We start from the raw sequence: 16627 nt of genomic DNA, 5'->3' as shown, positions 1-16627 counted from the left end.
TGGTAGATTCACATCTGCTGCCAGCTGAGCAATTTTACTGGGTGTTAGAATAACATTAGGAGCTGGTGCAGCAATGGGAAAACAACATGTCAAGAAAGAAGCAGACATAGCTGAATGTAACTCATTAAAACTGGAAAACAAAGTAAGCATTGTCACAAAAGCAATGGGAAAACATGTCTGTTGGGTAGCTGCTGGGTAACAGTAATACGTCAGAAGAATGGCTTTGCTTGAGACTGTCATGATATGATTTCTGTGAGCCTGTTTATCTGAAAACAGAAAACAAAAACATCAAAAGCTGTAAAACAATGGGTAAAAAAGCCCCTGTTGTTAACATCTAAGGGCAGTTCTCTGGAGAAGAAAATTTATGCAGTGCCTTTGTCAGAGCAGATTTGAATGCTCAGACACCACCACTCTAGGAGTCAGTGGCTGTATATAACTTATTAAAAATAAAATCTGCTGCTAGTCAGTTTGCAGGAGGTGGGGATCACACCTCTTTCAATCAGAGACAAAGGCAATTTAAACACAGATTTCCCTAATGACGTATGAGTGCCCCAGACAATAAACATATGGAAAAGCATCCTTACCTGGCAGAGCTTTGCAAATACAGTGGCAACTTGTTTTCGTTGTTAACGCTGCCAAGGTGCTGGCTGGAGCAGAGGTCCAAGATTTTGCTTCCTCTTCAGCTGCTGCATTTATATTGCCACTGGCAGAAATAGGGTTGTTAAGAGGTTTGGGAATGTGTTATTGCTGCCTAGTCTCATTGTCACTGCTGCACTGGTGGTTAAACTTGGCAGAATTATGAGAAACTCATGTCACTTTCTATGCTGAATTGCCAGTCCTGGCCCCAGCCCAAGGCATGTCCAAGGGCCAGCAGTGTGAGGATGGCCTCCAACCAACTGGACATGTGTCATCTATGTGCAGCCTTCACATGTGTCACTCTCTGTTGGGTGACAACTAGGCAGGTGTACTGACACCCACGTCCTTTTTTGTGACTTACCTCCGTATGAAACACTTGCTAGATGTTCCTTCTCTCTGTTCCTGTCTGTGGCTAACAGGAAGCAGGTGCCAATAGCACTCACACCCGCTACATCTCTGTGACAGATCTCTCTGAGCTGAGAACCCAGTGATGTTACTTCCAGCCAGTCAGTTCCCAGCTGGTTGTGTGCCTTTCAAACACTTGTGTCATCTCCAAAGCACTCAAGAGTCCTGTAGCTCTGCCCTAAACATGTGAGAAATCACTCATAAAGTACCAAGTACCTTCATGAGATACTTGCTAGATCCACCTTTGGCATTTCTTAGGCTTGTCCTTTCAGTGTATCCAGCTGGATGGCAGCGGGGACACCAAAGCCCATTTCCAGCCCCAGCTGCCCATTGATTCCTACAGGAGGGCAGTGAGTCACAGCAGAATTGGCTTTCTGGAAACACACATACACACATGCACACACACACACCAAAAAAAAAAAAAAAAAAAAAAAAAGCACAAGAAGGAAGTGAAATTTCTCACAGGAACTGGATAAGACTGGGTTTCACAGAGAACTGCCCTCTGGTCACAGCTGTCAGCCTGAGAGTTCTCCAGCAGGGTGAAAGTGGTGGCCTACAAAACTGGAGTAGAGGAGCTCTGCACCACAGCCCATCCAGCACCTCCCACACAAGAGGGCTGCTCCCAGGATTTGAAGAGGGGCAGAGAGGTCTCCAGAAAGGCTTAACATGGAGCTATTAAATGTCTGAGGTGTGCCAGGCACCAGGTGTGCTGCAGCCATGCTGGGGCTGGGGGAGCACTGCTTCCTGGCAGTGGCAATACAACAGGAACATCCTGAACTCACCATTTTACATTTGAAGCATCTTGTGGAACCACAGAAATGGACGTAGGGTATAATGTGTCTCTAAATGTAACTTGTAGATTCGGATTAGAGTAGGCCACAACTCAGGACTGTGGTGGCCAGTAGTTTACCAACCCACAAATCTCAGGACGCATGGACAGAAGCACAGGGCTGAGGCCAGGTCCAGTATTTGGAAGCGAGGACCAACAAGCAGACCTCCCAGAATCCCAGGAATCAGAATAAAGGAGAAAGACTAAATGATCCTAAATTCTACAACCGGGAGAAAGGTGATTTAGAGTCAGAAAACACTGATGCTTAAGCTGCAGCATTCCTAACAGGGTTTATGACCTTGGTTGCATATTCCTGACTGCCTAAGAGGTGCTATGAAGCAAGCAACTCTTCTTCCAGCTGATTTATACCACTTCTGCTTACTTTGCCCCTGATCTAATCTTAGTTCTAGCACTGATTTTTAATTGTTTTATGAAGCCATGTGTAAATGAGAATGGTCCTCAATGGTCCTCATTTTTTTTCAGAGGCTAAGCTCAGGTCCATCCTGTTGTGTACTCTGAGTCGGAACCTCCGTCACCATTCTTTCACATACCTTTCAGCATTTGCAACTAACTAGAGTTACCATTAATCATTAATTGTGATTACAGTCAGAACCTCAGGCAAGTTCATAGAATCAAAGAATCACAGAATGGCCAGGGTTGGAAGGGACCTCAAGGATCAGGAATCTCCAACCCCCCTGCCACATGCAGGGCCACCAGCTTCCCCATTTAATGCTAGACCAGGCTGCCCAGGGCCCCATCCAATCTGGTCTTGAACACCTCTAGTGACAGGGCATCCACAACCTCTCTGGGCAGCCTGTTCCAGCACCTCACCACTCTCTCTGTAAAGAACTTCACCCTGACATCCAACCTAAATCTTCCCTACCTCAACTTAAAACCATTTCCCCTTGTCCTGCCCCTTCACCTTGCTCCCTTCTGCAGTTTGACCAAGAGAGTAAGAACATGGCAGCTCTATCTTTAAGGTAATATTCATGCCAGCAGGCTTCAACATCTCTCTGCTATTTCCTGGCCAACTCTGCTCAGCAAGACTGGGCAATCATTATATAACGAAGAATCTTTGTGATTTGATCTGATTTATCCCCACAACTGGACTTCTTGACAGCCAGCCATCTTCTAAGTCTACATTCAGTATGTTCATGCCAAAGCGAGTTTAATTCTACTGAATCTCCTACCAGCTGCGAAGGAATGCATAAAAAAAAAGCTGATTGAACTTCTCTCTTTGCGTGGCAAGAGAACTTGTCATTTCTTCTTGTTCTTCTGGCAGAGAGGTGACTTCTCCAAGCCATGTGGCATGTCATAATCACGTGGCACTTCCACATCACTTCTGCCTTTCAAAGAAGCAAGTTTGCTTCTAAATGACCGTCTGTGGTTTTCATATATTTCCACCTACCCCAGTGAACATGTCCCCGTCCTGCCCCCCTAGTTCCCCCCACACTAACCAACATCTTCCCCAGTACTTCCTGGTAGCAAATAGTCTCTTGGAGATTTTGCATGTCTGAAATCAACTTTGTACATTTCTCTGACTTACTTATTTAACCTCATTTATACATATTTGAATCTGTATATGAGACGTGTACTTTTGATATCTGATTATTTTAAAATTCTGTCTAGAATCTCATTTAGACACATTTTCCTGTACTATACATGAAAATTGCTGTGTAATGAGTTCAATGGGTCACATGCTATAAACTACACCACTGACTTATTCTGAGCTGTTTGCCCGTGCTTCTTCAGACAGTTCTGATGCTCAGTCATATGCCATAACAAAGCTCAGTTTTCATTTTCCCCCAATGAATGGTGGAGATCTGATGTTCTTCTCTCTGCATGGCCTTGAAAACATGATGCAGCTAAAACTTCAGTCTGTGAACAACTTCATGTTTAGGTAGTGGTTACCAGCATGTACAAAGGATTACCACAGAAATAACCTAGAAGACTGGAAATGAGGAAATGAGCATGCAAAGCAAGCATTTCACCATACCACGTCCCCCTATAAACAGATGTGAAACTATAGATTGCAATGAAAGAACATTCTGGTCCAGGACTGATTTGGGGTAGGCAGGCTCCGGCAAAAATGACTGTTTGAAACAAGTGAAGAAAAAGAGAGTTTCTGTTGAATATACCAGAACAATTATTTTTAGCATCTTTAATAATATTCACAGAATGTATTTCAACATAACATCAGAAGGGTAGGCTTGAAAAAAAAAATAGTGCAGGCTGGATGTATGCCTGTAGCTTAGCACACTGCAGTGGATTCACTGCTGGATTTGGTCTAGCAGGTCTTAATAGGCTGCTGCAATGACAGTTGTAGCTGGGGCTTACAAGTTTCTGTGTCAAGATGCTGTGTCATGGCCCAGGGGAAGCTGCTCTCTTGCTGCCACCAGAATTTCTGACATTTCAAAAAAGGAGTTCCTTATCTCAAGCTATAGAAACAACAATAGACCATCCAAGTTCTGATTAAAGACAGATCAAAATCCGGTTGAAGAAAGTATTTGGTGCAATATGAGGTAATATTATCTTAATTTAGTATCCTGAAATTGGGAAGCAGTTTTAGCATAAAGTTTAAAATTCTATCTATCTAAATCACTTGATTGTTAGAATCATAGAATAGAACGGCCTGGGATGAAAAGGACTACAATGATCATCTAGTTTCAACCCCCCTGCTAGGTGCAGGGTCACCAACCAGCAGACCAGGCTGCCCAGAGACACATGCAGCCTGGTTCTGAATGCCTCCAGGGATGGGGCATCCACAGCCTCCTTGGGCAACCTGTTCCAGTGAGTCACCACCCTTTGTGAGAAGAACTTCTTCCTAATATCTAATCTAAACCTCCCCTGTCTCAGTTTAAAACCATTCCCCCTCGTCCTATCACTATCCACCCTTGTAAACAGCCATTCTCCCTCCTGTTATACATTCCCGTAAAGTACTGGAAGGCCACAATGAGGTCCCCCAGAGCCTTTTCTTCTCCAAGTTAATCAAGCCCAGTTCCCTCAACCTTTCCTCATAGGAGAGGTGCTCCGGCCCTCTGATCATCTTACTCGCCCTCCTCTGGACCTGTTCCAAGAGCCCTACATCCTTCCTGTACTGTGGGCCCTAGGCCTGGACACAGTACTGTAGATGGAGCCTCACAAGAGCTGAGTAGAGGAGGACAATCACCTCCCTCTCCCTGCTAGACATCCTTTTTAATGCAGCCCAGAACACAGTTAGCCTTCCAGGCTGCAAGCACACACAAATAATGTCTTCAAATAATCTTTTTTTGCTCCAGTTTAACAATTCTGCTTCAGTAGAGCCAGGGTATAAGGGTTATTTATTTTTGTCATCAGGAATATATGGATTAATTTTCAATTGAGATCAGCATTTCTGAACATTTGAAGAATGATTAATAGTCAGCTCCAGTGCTGGTCTAGGTCTCCCAGAGTGCCAGCTCACATGCTAAAATCTTCCCCACAGAGCCAGTCAAGATGTACACTGCCTTATTCCCTAAGGCAAGCATAAGGTGCTTACATTTTTACTGTATCTGGTTGATAATGGGGCACACAATTAATATTAAAACAGCTCTGTAATTCAGCATGACTGATGTATGTGGCTGACAGGTATCAAGAGGCTTGTTGTACTGGCTTTTAGAACAGGGACAAAACAGCACTAATACATTAACATTTAAGAAACTGGTACTTCAAGATATCCTAAGCATGTGTAGTGAAATAACATAAAACTTCTTGAAATACACCCAATGCAGTGCTGTTTCAGAAAATTCAAATCAAAGAATTACAGAGGTTGGAGAGGAGCTCGAGAGATCAGAGTCCAACCCCCCTGCAATAGCAGGTTCCCTACAGCATGTCACAGAGGCAGGTGTCCAGATGGGTCCTGAATATCTCCATAGAATGAAACTTCACAAACTCTCTGAGAAACCTGTTCCAGTGTTCCATCACCCTTACAATAAATTTCTTCTGCATGTTAGTATGGAACTTCCTATGTCCAAGTTTTAGGTCATCACTCCTTGTCCTATCGCTACACATCTCCAAGAAGAGCCTGCCCTCACCCATTTGCTTCCTACCTCTCTTTAGATATTTATCAACATTAATCAGATCCCCTTTCAGTCTTTTTATCTCCAGGCTGAACAGACCCAGGTTGCTCAGCCTGTCCTTATACAAGAGATGCTCCAGGCTCTCTATCAGCTTTGAGGTCCTCTACTGGACTCCTTCTAGGAGATCCATCTTTTCTGAACTGGGAAGCCCAGAAATGGACAGAGTACGCCAGATGTGTCCTCCCCAAGATAGAGCAGAGTGAGAGGTTCACTTCCCTTAACTTGTTGGCCGTTCTTTCTAATGCACCTCAGGCTATCTTCTTGGCCACCAGGACACACTGCTGGATCATGACCAACCTGTTGTCCTCTGCAGAGCTTCTCTCCAGCAGGTCAGCCCCTATCTTGTACTGATGAATGTGGTTATTCCTTCCCAGGTGCAAGACTCTACACTTGCTCCTGATAAATCTCATCAGGTTCCAATCTGCCCAACTCTTCGGTATGTCCAGGTCTTGTTGAATAGTAGCACCATCTGCCAGAGTGTCAGCCATTCCTCCCAGCTCTATATCATCAGCAAACTTGCTGAGGGTAGACTCTACTCATCTCGTCATCCAGGTCACTGGTGAAGAGCAGACTCAGTACTGACCTTGGGGAACACTAGTTACAGGCCTCCAAACAGACTCTGTACCTCTGATGACCACCCTCTGAACTCTGCCAGTCATCCAGTTCTCAATCCATCCCACCGTAAATACATCTATCCCCCACTTTCTAAGTTTCATAATAAGAATGCTGTGGGAGACGGTGTCCACACTTTTCTGAAGTCAAGATACATAACATCCACTGCTTATCCCCACCTTCTCAGCTGTTGAGGACATCACAGAATGTTTTCTCACAGCAAGATTTTTCCTTGGTGTATCTATGTTGACTACTCCTGATAACCTTCTTGTCTTCCAATTGCTTGGGTGATGGCGTCCAGAACAAGCTGTCCCATTGCTTTCTAGGAATGGAGGGGAGACTGACTGGCCTGAAATGAATTAATTTTAATGTTATGTTCATGCCCATGTTGAACACAGCCAAGAGGACACGTGATGAGATAAGATAAACCCTTATCTGACAGAGACTATTCTGACTTGTCCAGTGGAAAAGCTTACATTACATTAAGGCACTCCTTTTTTTAAACAGGACTCTGGTTACGATACTAAAGTAAAATCCACATGTAATTATCAATTATAATATTAAAGAGAGCATTTTATATGAAACCCAGCAATCAGTGATACAGTATACTTCTCTATAGAGAGTTCTCATCCAAAAGTTCAGTAGTATGGCCAGTATTACGGCACAGTGTAACAGCAGCATTGGGCGAGCAAACTAAATGCTGAAACACATCACAATTGGGCCTTCAGGTTTTTATTAAAGAAAAAAGTCAACGCTCTAGAAACTGAGCCCTGTTCTTAAAACACAGCTCATAGCGCTGGTTCTTCTTGAAGTAAATTTCTGTTGTCAGGCAAAAGCAATTCTGAAACAAATAAGAATTTAGTTCATTATGCTTACACAAACAAAAATTCAGCAATCTTCTCTGTATTTTTCTATTATTTCTTGCTCAGAGAATACAAATACAGATATGCAGAGGGTCCATTCAGTTCTGAAGTTCTAATTGCATTACTGTTTTTTTAATTCACTTGATAATATGTTGAGGCCTCATTTTTTACCATTGCCACCATTGCAGTAGCCCTATCTTCCATCTCTATGGCACAACAAACAGCAACCTCACTTACCTGTCTTTACAATGATACATAGTTTAAAGAGTCTCTTAAGCACATATTCCATCTCTATTTTTTTTTTTTCAGCCTGTCTAAAATGTGGACTCCAGTGGCAATATTTTGATACTGCAGTAAAAGCATATAACTTCATTCCATGGTAGCTTTAACTTCATTCCAGAGTATGACATTTCTTTTTGTGTTGACAGGAAGGTCTCAACCATAGGGAAATGTGAGGCATGCTTCTTTAAGTGTCATGGAACTACTGAATTATAACTCTTAATTATTATTTTTTATAATTGGAGTGGAGCCTTGGAGTAGATAGAGAGGAATTGACTTCCTGCTACTGGCTAAATGGCACTGGAGGAAAGGTATTGCAAACACTCTGCTGACAGCTGGAATCTGGAGGAAGTTGCTTTTTGCTTGGTGATAGCAAATAAGGTCTCAGGAAGTGGCAGGAGACTACAACTGCACCTCCACAAAGATGCTAGGGTATCCCTTCAATGGTTGACAGCACCACCTCTCTTGCCGAGAGCTTCTAAAATAGCAAAGGTTTTTGTTTTTGTTTTAACTAGAAAGGCCTAGTAGGTAGAAGGTGATCTCAAGCCTGCTCACAGTGGCATCAAGAAAAAATGGTAATTACAAACAAAAATTGCATAATATGCTTCAAATATATTTTAGCTTGAGCATATGAAGGATTCATATCTCTCCACTAACTAAAACAGCTGAAAATGTTGCCTGCATATTTTCCACTGACACTGACCTGGCAGCAGGCTCTGAACAGTGTACTGCTTTAAAATGTCTCTAACTGGGCATGCTACTCAAGTATTTAGCTCCTGGGACACAGCAGTAACCAGAGATTTAGTCTGGCCCTTCTCACTGGTAAACACTTCCCTCAACTGAAATATGTAAATGCCAGAAATGCAATTAATCAACAGCAGAAAAGGACAACCAAAATGAAGTACTGTGAAATTAACAGCACCAAGGACGTTTAGGCCATGCTATAAAAGCAAAAACAGCAGTAATTTGGATAAAACAAAAATATTATTCCAGTGTTAATAATAACAATGCAGCAGTGAGACATTTACAGACAGGGTTTTTACAGAGAAGCTACCTAGAAGTTGATACAAAAATATATGAGAAGTTCATTGGTCATTTTGTCCTCTGAAGTCAATAAGAATTTTGCTGTTGTTCTCAGTGAAAGAAAGAATGGACCTTAACAGGAGACTGCACATCACTATTCATTTTCATAAATACAAAAACATTATCCTTACAGAGAAATAACTGCACATTTTACTAACAGCTAAATTAAGAGTACATAGTACCTGACAGAGAGCATAAGGCACATAAGACCTGCATTCTGGGAGATGAATGGTAAATTGTGAACCTTCAGAAGGGAGTATGTCTTTAGTCACAGTATTCAGTCAGTAGCTCCACCACACAAAGTAGTTTGCAGCAAAGGATTTGATGATACTATCATCTGCTTGGACTCACAGACCAAAAAGAGAGCTGTTCTTGCTTCACTGAAGTCAGAACTTAGCCCTTAGTAAGAAATAGGACATTTGATATGTTCTTCCAGACATAAGCTAAGCCTGAAAATAATTCAGCAGGAAGGTTGACTGGCAGAGATACAGTTTTTGCCATGTGGATTAGAGGCCCTGGATGCATTTTACCAGATATTAAGGCTAGATTCCAGCAACAAATTAGGAAAACACAAAACAAACAATCAAAAAAACAGCCATCTCACAGTAAGCATTTTACCTTTACTTACTGCTGCTGTCATAGAATTACTGCTAAAATGAATGCTAGATTTCAAGCTCACTGACCCAGATGAATACATGGCAAAATAATGACAGCTTTGTTTCTTTAGTATTGGCCTTTGAACAGCCTTTGGGTCAAAATGACATTATTGAGATTAGCACCTTGATAACTACTTGTAAAAACAGTTTCAAGTTCTTAACATAGAAGTACCAGTTCAGGAAAGAACACAGGATCTTTACAGCAAACTTAGTTCTTCAAAATAATAATAATGTTAAAATAGATATAATCCATGACAGTACATTTTACTTTAGCCTTGTCATGGAAAATAAAAAACACTGCATACACAGGGTGCACAAAAAGGACAAGTTCTGCATCTGATGAGGTGGGAAAACTCAATTTATGGCCACTGTAATCAATAAGACTTTCACTATATCACAGCTATCTGGGTTTCACCTAACAAACAATGCACCATTAGACCTATTATAAATAATCATAATAAAGAATTGTATGTTAATAAGGTATGCTCTCCTTTCCACATTACGTCAGTTGGCATGACCAAAGCTGGCCATGAACTACACCCAGTACTGACTATGCTTCAAAGTTGGGTTTGTTTTTCGACAATATTGGATCATTTCAGGATCTAGGTTTAACCAACTATTTTGCAAAGGCTGTTCTACAGTCCGAAAAAGTACTGTAGGAAGCAGCTGTTCATGCCTTACTGCCATCAGTGCAGAGGATGTATTTCCCTCAGCTCCCTTCAGGAGAGGGGTCACTGTAACAGTGGGTACAGTCAAGCTCCGTTCCAGACAATGACCTGGACTACTGAGAACTACATCTGTTTGATTTTTGACAAGTGGTTTTGCCTTCTCTTTCTTCTGACACATTAGCAAAATGCACACAGAAATAATAGCAATAATGAGTAACACAGACACCAGGACCAGGGGTATAATGATGTACCAATGATTGCTGCTTTCACGTGCTTGCTCTCTGGAGCTCATGGCATTAATCTGATCTGTGGTCTCAGTCCCTACAGATCCCCTTGTTCCCAATGCCAGATTTAGCGATGGACCTTCCTCAAGTTGATTTCCCCAGTGTTTCCGACCTAGCCACATGTCTGGGACAGTCTTCTTTGGTGCTACTGTAGGTACTTCATCATGGGAGTAAACTAGTACCCTGTCATTTGAGGTAGTTGGAATCTTTAAAGTGGTCATACTGGTTATGAAAGGCACTTCAGCTGTGAAATTTTGCACAAGAGGAGGACTGTATGGCACTATGGAATACTCAAAATGGCCAACAGCAGGCTGCACATCATCTGCCCTGAGCACAAACATGAATGAATCATTTAAAAGATCAATGCCTGTCATATTTGTATCTATGTTGAGAAGCACAGTACCTTCATCAATATCAGTTTGGGTGAATGTCCGAATATCTTCAAACACTGCATCATTCACAAACCTCTTTTTTACAATCCTCCCATGAGCTGGGGGCACTATAACTTCAAATCTAGGATTACTGTTTGTTAAATTGGCTAGCTCAGAAGCATCCAGGTCATTGCTTCTGAGTTTATAAACTGCTTGATTTGAAATCTGCATGTCAGATACAACTTGCACTAAAGGCTTCATTGTAATGTTCAGCACTTGTTCTGTTAGATTACTTTCTGCAGTGAATATCATAAATATCAGTACTTCTTTAAACACAGTGAAATTTGACAGGTGGTAAGAAAGTCTTCCCGAGTTCAAATCTGTCTGCTCAAATTTAGTAACCTGCTCGTTTTCAATCATCAGGTGCCCATACTTGAGGGGTTGAGTTAATTCATACATGATATTAGTGCTTTTTCCATTTGTGACAGCTGAAAGCTGTATGTTAGTAATAGTGACAGATGTCTGACCCTGTGGAAGTGCAACATCCGTAAGGTTGACCAGGACAAGACTAATTGGTACAACTTCAAGACTGAAAAGTTTGTATAAAGGACGATGTTTACCATCAGTCACACTGAAATAAAACACCCCAGAAGAAGAACTTCCATCCTGTACAAACCAAACCCCACCACTGTCAATATCAGCTTGTGTGAAATCCTGTATAGAGATACTCAGATTGCTCTTCATTGCTAAATAACCATTATTGGGGTTGCTAACAATGGAATATTTGAGCTCTGCTGGGGTGTTGTCTAAGTCTTCAACTTTCAGATTCTCTGACCCCAGCACTGACACATCTCCCTGAAGGACTTTCAGGTGCAGCTTTTTAGTCTTCAGTTCTGGCGGTTGATCATTCACTGGAATAACAGTAATATTAAACATCTCTTCTAAAACTTCATCATGGGGCTTTGTTGCAGACTTGGTCTTTAGGTTTAACCAAACAGCAAAAGTGAAATTGTCCATAAGTGATTCAGAATTATCATGCACATACACAATTCCAAATTTGTTCAGTATGTATTGTGAGAAATTAGGTTTTTCTTTTGTAACATTTCTTTCTCCAACAATTATTACGCCATGGTGGGGTAAAGACACAACTTGGTACCAGACTTCATACATGGAGCGTTGTACTTCAGGTAGCTTGATCAATAGATTTGAAGCATCTAAATGTGTTTTGTTGATTAATATTCTACCTCCTTCCTGGACTACAGTACCTAGCAGAAAGGAAAAAAGAGTCTTAGAAATTCAGTATTCTGAAGTTGCAGTGTTTCTGAAATTAGATTTGTGTTTCAAAAATTGATAATGCTCAAAAAAGAGAACATGGAAACAAATATTTTTCTTCCATGGCATCCTTGATTCCCATATGCCATAGCTAGATATATATTATAACTAATCTTAAAAGAGATCCATCCTAAAATAACAGGGTTTTCTATTGATAATAGAGCATCATTAAAGAAATATTAGTATCTCAAAGCTCCAGGTATTGCTTTCATTATCTCTACCAAAATGGAAAATATCCACTACAGAAGCAGGAAGAACTGAAATAAGGTGGTTAATCATATCTTTAAAGATGCAGAGATGCACTTACTTTCTAGACTATACTCTGTGATTAAAATATTCTGATCGTTGGATACTGAAAAAAAATTTCCCTTTGATTTTTCATATTTGTTCATTGGAAGCCTAACAGATCCTACTACATTACTGTGGAGAGCCAAACAGTATGTTATTTTTACCTGTATTTGAAAGAAGACGACTGTTCCTATCATGTCTGGGAATTTCATATGAAATGACAATATGGAACATCTGAGGGTCCAAAGCTGATGGTGGAGAAGAGACAGTAAATGTAAAGAAATCTTCTGCACTCCAGTCAGCTGATTCTGCCTCTGAGTGCTCATACATGATCACACCTTCATTCACCTGTTTTTTGGGCAAAGAGAGCCATAGGAAAAAAGGAGAATGGTTTTAAATACAGAAGAATAAGGACAGAAAACAGTCATAAGACCATTGTTCAAGAAAGGATTTCATACCTTAGTCCATGTACAATGACTATATCTAGTATATCTAGTATATCTAGCTTATGTTGAAAGATTATCTTGCATTTCTCTCTTTGAAAATTTTTCTTTTTGCTAGACAAGAAAACTTGAAAAAAGTATTTGTACTAGACAAAATCATTCATTAGTTCAGACCTAAAAGCAAAAGTATCTTCATACCAGGATTCTCATCAGCCGGAACAATACCAGAACTTTAAGATTAGTATCTTAATATACTGAAACTTCAATAGGATTCCTAACAGCCAGAAAACTGTAATAATAACTACATCTCATTCAGTACATTCCACATTTACCTGTCAATTCATTCACTGACCTGAAGAGAAGACAGTTACCTTCTAAACACTTGGCAGCTTCCCAGGTAACTACTGACCAGTTAGAAACTAACTGTGTTAGTTTCTAGTTGCCAAAGAGACCCCTGAGATGGTGTTGGCTCTAAGTCTGTGGCTTGTAATGCACTTCACACAACTTGTTAAACTGAGGGAAACTTAATAGCAAATGTTACCATGATTTGTGCTTAAAAGGTGTGAAAAAGAAATTTAAAAAATCGCTGTTGCAATCATGGATGAAGCATTCAGCATTTCAGAATTTGATCTGTAGCTATAGAGAGAGCTAATCCTGAAACCACTCTAACAGCCCCCCCTGAGATCACTAGGAAAAAAGAGCTTTCAGGGTCAAGTTTTCTCAGCAGTCTCAAAACCAGACAACCTTACTGTGAATAAACTTGTCATCAGGTTTATGTTTTCCCTATACTGAGTCATAGAGACATAGAATGGCCTGGGTTGAAAAGGACTTCAAAGAACATCTAGTTTCAATCCCCCTGCTAGGTGCAGGGTGGCCAACCACTAGACCGGGCTGCCCAGAGCCACATCCAGCCTGGCTCTGAATGCTTCCAGGGATGGGGCACCCACAACCTCCATATCGATTTAATTCTTAATAGCTATTATGGGACAAAGCACACAAAAATGATATTAAAATGATATGTTGCTTCAAAACAATTTTTCAAAGCATGGCAGTATGACTTCAAGATAAAGAAAGCAAATTAATGTACCAAGGCACAATATGCTTCTGATAAATTCAGTGGTGTTTATCAACTGTTAATCTTCCTAGGGCAATATATTTTTAAATGCAAAACCATGCTAATATCTGCACTAGTAAGAAAATGAAACTGGTGAGTATTGCCTTGTTTACCTCTGCAATAACTTCAAATATAATGAAGAAATTATGGACTTCTGCAAAATGAAAATACTTGCAAACTATCATAGACAGTACTGACAGAGAAAAAAAATGCTTCTGTTCAAAACTACTGTGCTATTCTAGAGTGTTTAATGCATAATTAATTTTCTTATTATTGGCTGCAAAACAACTGTCCTTGAAAAATTCCACTGGAATGCAACTTTTTTTTCTTTTGCTTTTTGGCAAAGAGGCAGTAAACCACAGGGAATGTGGAAGAGTTCAGCACCACAACAAAAGTGCTAACTTCTTTTTATAATCCACCTATCCTTTTTAGAAGCAAAATTCTAAGTTCCACAACAAAGAGTTAAGTAAGTGAAAATGCAAACAAAGAAACTACATCAAAATACTTTTCATTTCAAATCAGATTTACAAGCTTTGAAACAAGAAACTGAAATTCTCTGTGCAATGAAAAATATATAATGCCTGCACTGTCAATGTCATTTTCTCGCTGATATTGTGGCTATAGCTTGCTAGACATTAAGTTTATTTTGGATCTCTTTCCTTCCCCTAGTAGCAGGATACCACAGTCTCTGCCAGAATAAACAGTGATCCTGTCAAGATATCTTCATTTTACCTGCAATGAGTCACTTAGCTCTACTTGTTTGAAGTGAAAATGGCAATACAAATACCCCCAACAGAAAATAGAGAGAATAGAAGAACACAAATTATTACAGCTCAAATCCTTACACAACTTACAAACTTCAACACAAAGTTAGCTATGAATTAGTAAGAATTAAAGTTATAGAGAAGAAGTGGCATATTCTGCCATAGCAACGTCCAATGTAGATATTATTATCTGTAAGGAAAGATGTCATTCTTAGCTGAAAGATTTTCTGACATGCTTAAATGTTTCACTTAATGCTCATGAATATCATCCATTTTAGGAACTGAAGAGAATGGCGTCATTAGCCAGTTCACCTCTCTCATAATTTAAGAAAAAACTCAGCTCAGTAATTATTGCAGTAAGAACAATAATGATGAGATTAGAACACAGTTTTAAGAGAAACTATCTTGTCTTCAATTTGATTTATACAGTTCAGGTGGAGATACATTCCACCACAGTCCTTGGTTAGGTTGTTTCAAAGTTTAATTCCATTGAATAAAAGTGCCAGTCTTTTTTCTGTTTTGTTGGTCATGCTTCACTTTCCAGCCAACAGATTTTCTCAGTCCTTCATTTAATTCTTTTAAAATCTGTAAATGTAGCTTAAGACCAAATTGCCTCTTAATTTTTCCTACAGTAAAGTCATATATTGAGCTCCTTTTACCTCCCCAATAAGATTTTCTGAGAAAATCTTACTGTGTGCAGAGCACACAGAGACTCTGCAAACAGACATAACTGATTTATTTTTCAGCTGCAGAATGTTTGCCATCAAGTTACATGAGCTGCCACGTTCTTAATCATTCAAGTATGAGACCCTGTATCACAGTTAAGATTCTCTAAACGCTTAATATCACAGCCAATCAAGTCAATAAAAGTCTTCTTGGGGACACCCATGAGGACTGTGCACAGCTGAAATGAATCTGATACTTGGAGTTTTCATACAGCACAAGGCTACTTCTGCTGCCAAAAACTAAAGGCTTCCAACCTCTGACTGCTGGTTAATGGCACCAGAACAGCTCTTCTTGAAAAATACTGTTACAAGCAAAACAGTGGAAATTGCCAAGACTCTGTTAGTATTCAATGAGAGGGAGGAAAAGGCTCCTCTTGCATTCATTACTACATGCCAGATATTTAATGACACAGCAAATGTGGGCAATCACATTGATGGGTCACATATGTCTGGTTACTAAACAGATATAAATCTACCAGACAAAGAAAAAACAATTGGGATGCCCTTCGAAATAACAATCTACTGCTGAAATATCCATTATAACGTAAATGCTTACCATAGACTGTGTAAAACTGACGATTTCCTGAGTGGTATTATCAGAGTTTGTTCTGATCAGCCTTCCAAGTTTGGGGGAAACTAGAATCGTAAAAGTTATAGTTCTGTTTCCTGCATTGGTCACATCACTGGTTACAGCTTTCAGATCATGTTGTGAAATAGGTTTCCTGGAACCTAAAAACCGTCAATTAAAAGTTACTTAGATTTGCAACAGCAGTTTTTCAAAAAGGGTACAAACCATTCTCTCATCTGCTTACTCTACTTAGCATTTTAATAACGCTTTGTAGGATCAGCAAGTTTACCCTATTTTTGGTTACTTCCAGATAACACAACTCTTCCATAACATTTTCAATAAAAGAACATCTGTATGAAGTATCTTTGTTTTACAGAAATGAAAGAAAGTACAGTTCTCTTCAGCATATGTAATTGCTAAATACTAACTTCTGTAAAAGCAATATGAACAAAGGAGTGGAACTTGTATAAGAAGTACTGTCCCTGTATTACACATCTAGAAATAAATTCAAACTATAACTGAATTCAGTACTGGCAACGTATTTGGTAATTGCAGGTACCCACAAAAGGCCCAATAATTTGGCTGAGAAGTCTTAACACAGTAAATCTTC

At 40.1% G+C, this 16627-nt stretch overlaps 1 protein-coding gene and 1 long non-coding RNA gene across 6 annotated transcripts in view; both read right to left on the bottom strand.

The window, feature by feature from the left end:
- Positions 1 to 1432, bottom strand: part of LOC116239164 (uncharacterized) — a 53348-nt gene extending 51916 nt beyond the window's left edge. For all 4 annotated transcript variants that reach the window (XR_016461602.1, XR_016461601.1, XR_016461600.1 and 1 more), the window contains exon 1: positions 585 to 1432. This is a non-coding gene — a long non-coding RNA (uncharacterized LOC116239164). The remainder of the gene's footprint in view (positions 1 to 584) is intronic.
- Positions 1433 to 4016: 2584 nt separating this feature from the next.
- Positions 4017 to 16627, bottom strand: part of LOC116239165 (chondroitin sulfate proteoglycan 4-like) — a 42717-nt gene continuing 30106 nt past the window's right edge. For both annotated transcript variants that reach the window (XM_031609205.2, XM_090131317.1), the window contains 3 exons: positions 16006 to 16178; positions 12568 to 12751; positions 4017 to 12048 (listed from right to left, as the gene is read on the bottom strand). In XM_031609205.2, the coding sequence (XP_031465065.2) occupies positions 9995 to 12048; positions 12568 to 12751; positions 16006 to 16178 (2411 nt within the window). In that variant the 3' untranslated portion in view covers positions 4017 to 9994. The remainder of the gene's footprint in view (positions 12049 to 12567; positions 12752 to 16005; positions 16179 to 16627) is intronic.

This window comes from Phasianus colchicus, chromosome Z (genome assembly GCF_987193195.1).
Source record: "Phasianus colchicus chromosome Z, bPhaCol1.hap1.1, whole genome shotgun sequence".
Classification (NCBI taxonomy): domain Eukaryota; kingdom Metazoa; phylum Chordata; class Aves; order Galliformes; family Phasianidae; genus Phasianus; species Phasianus colchicus.
This window is presented reverse-complemented; position numbering and strand designations above follow the sequence as displayed.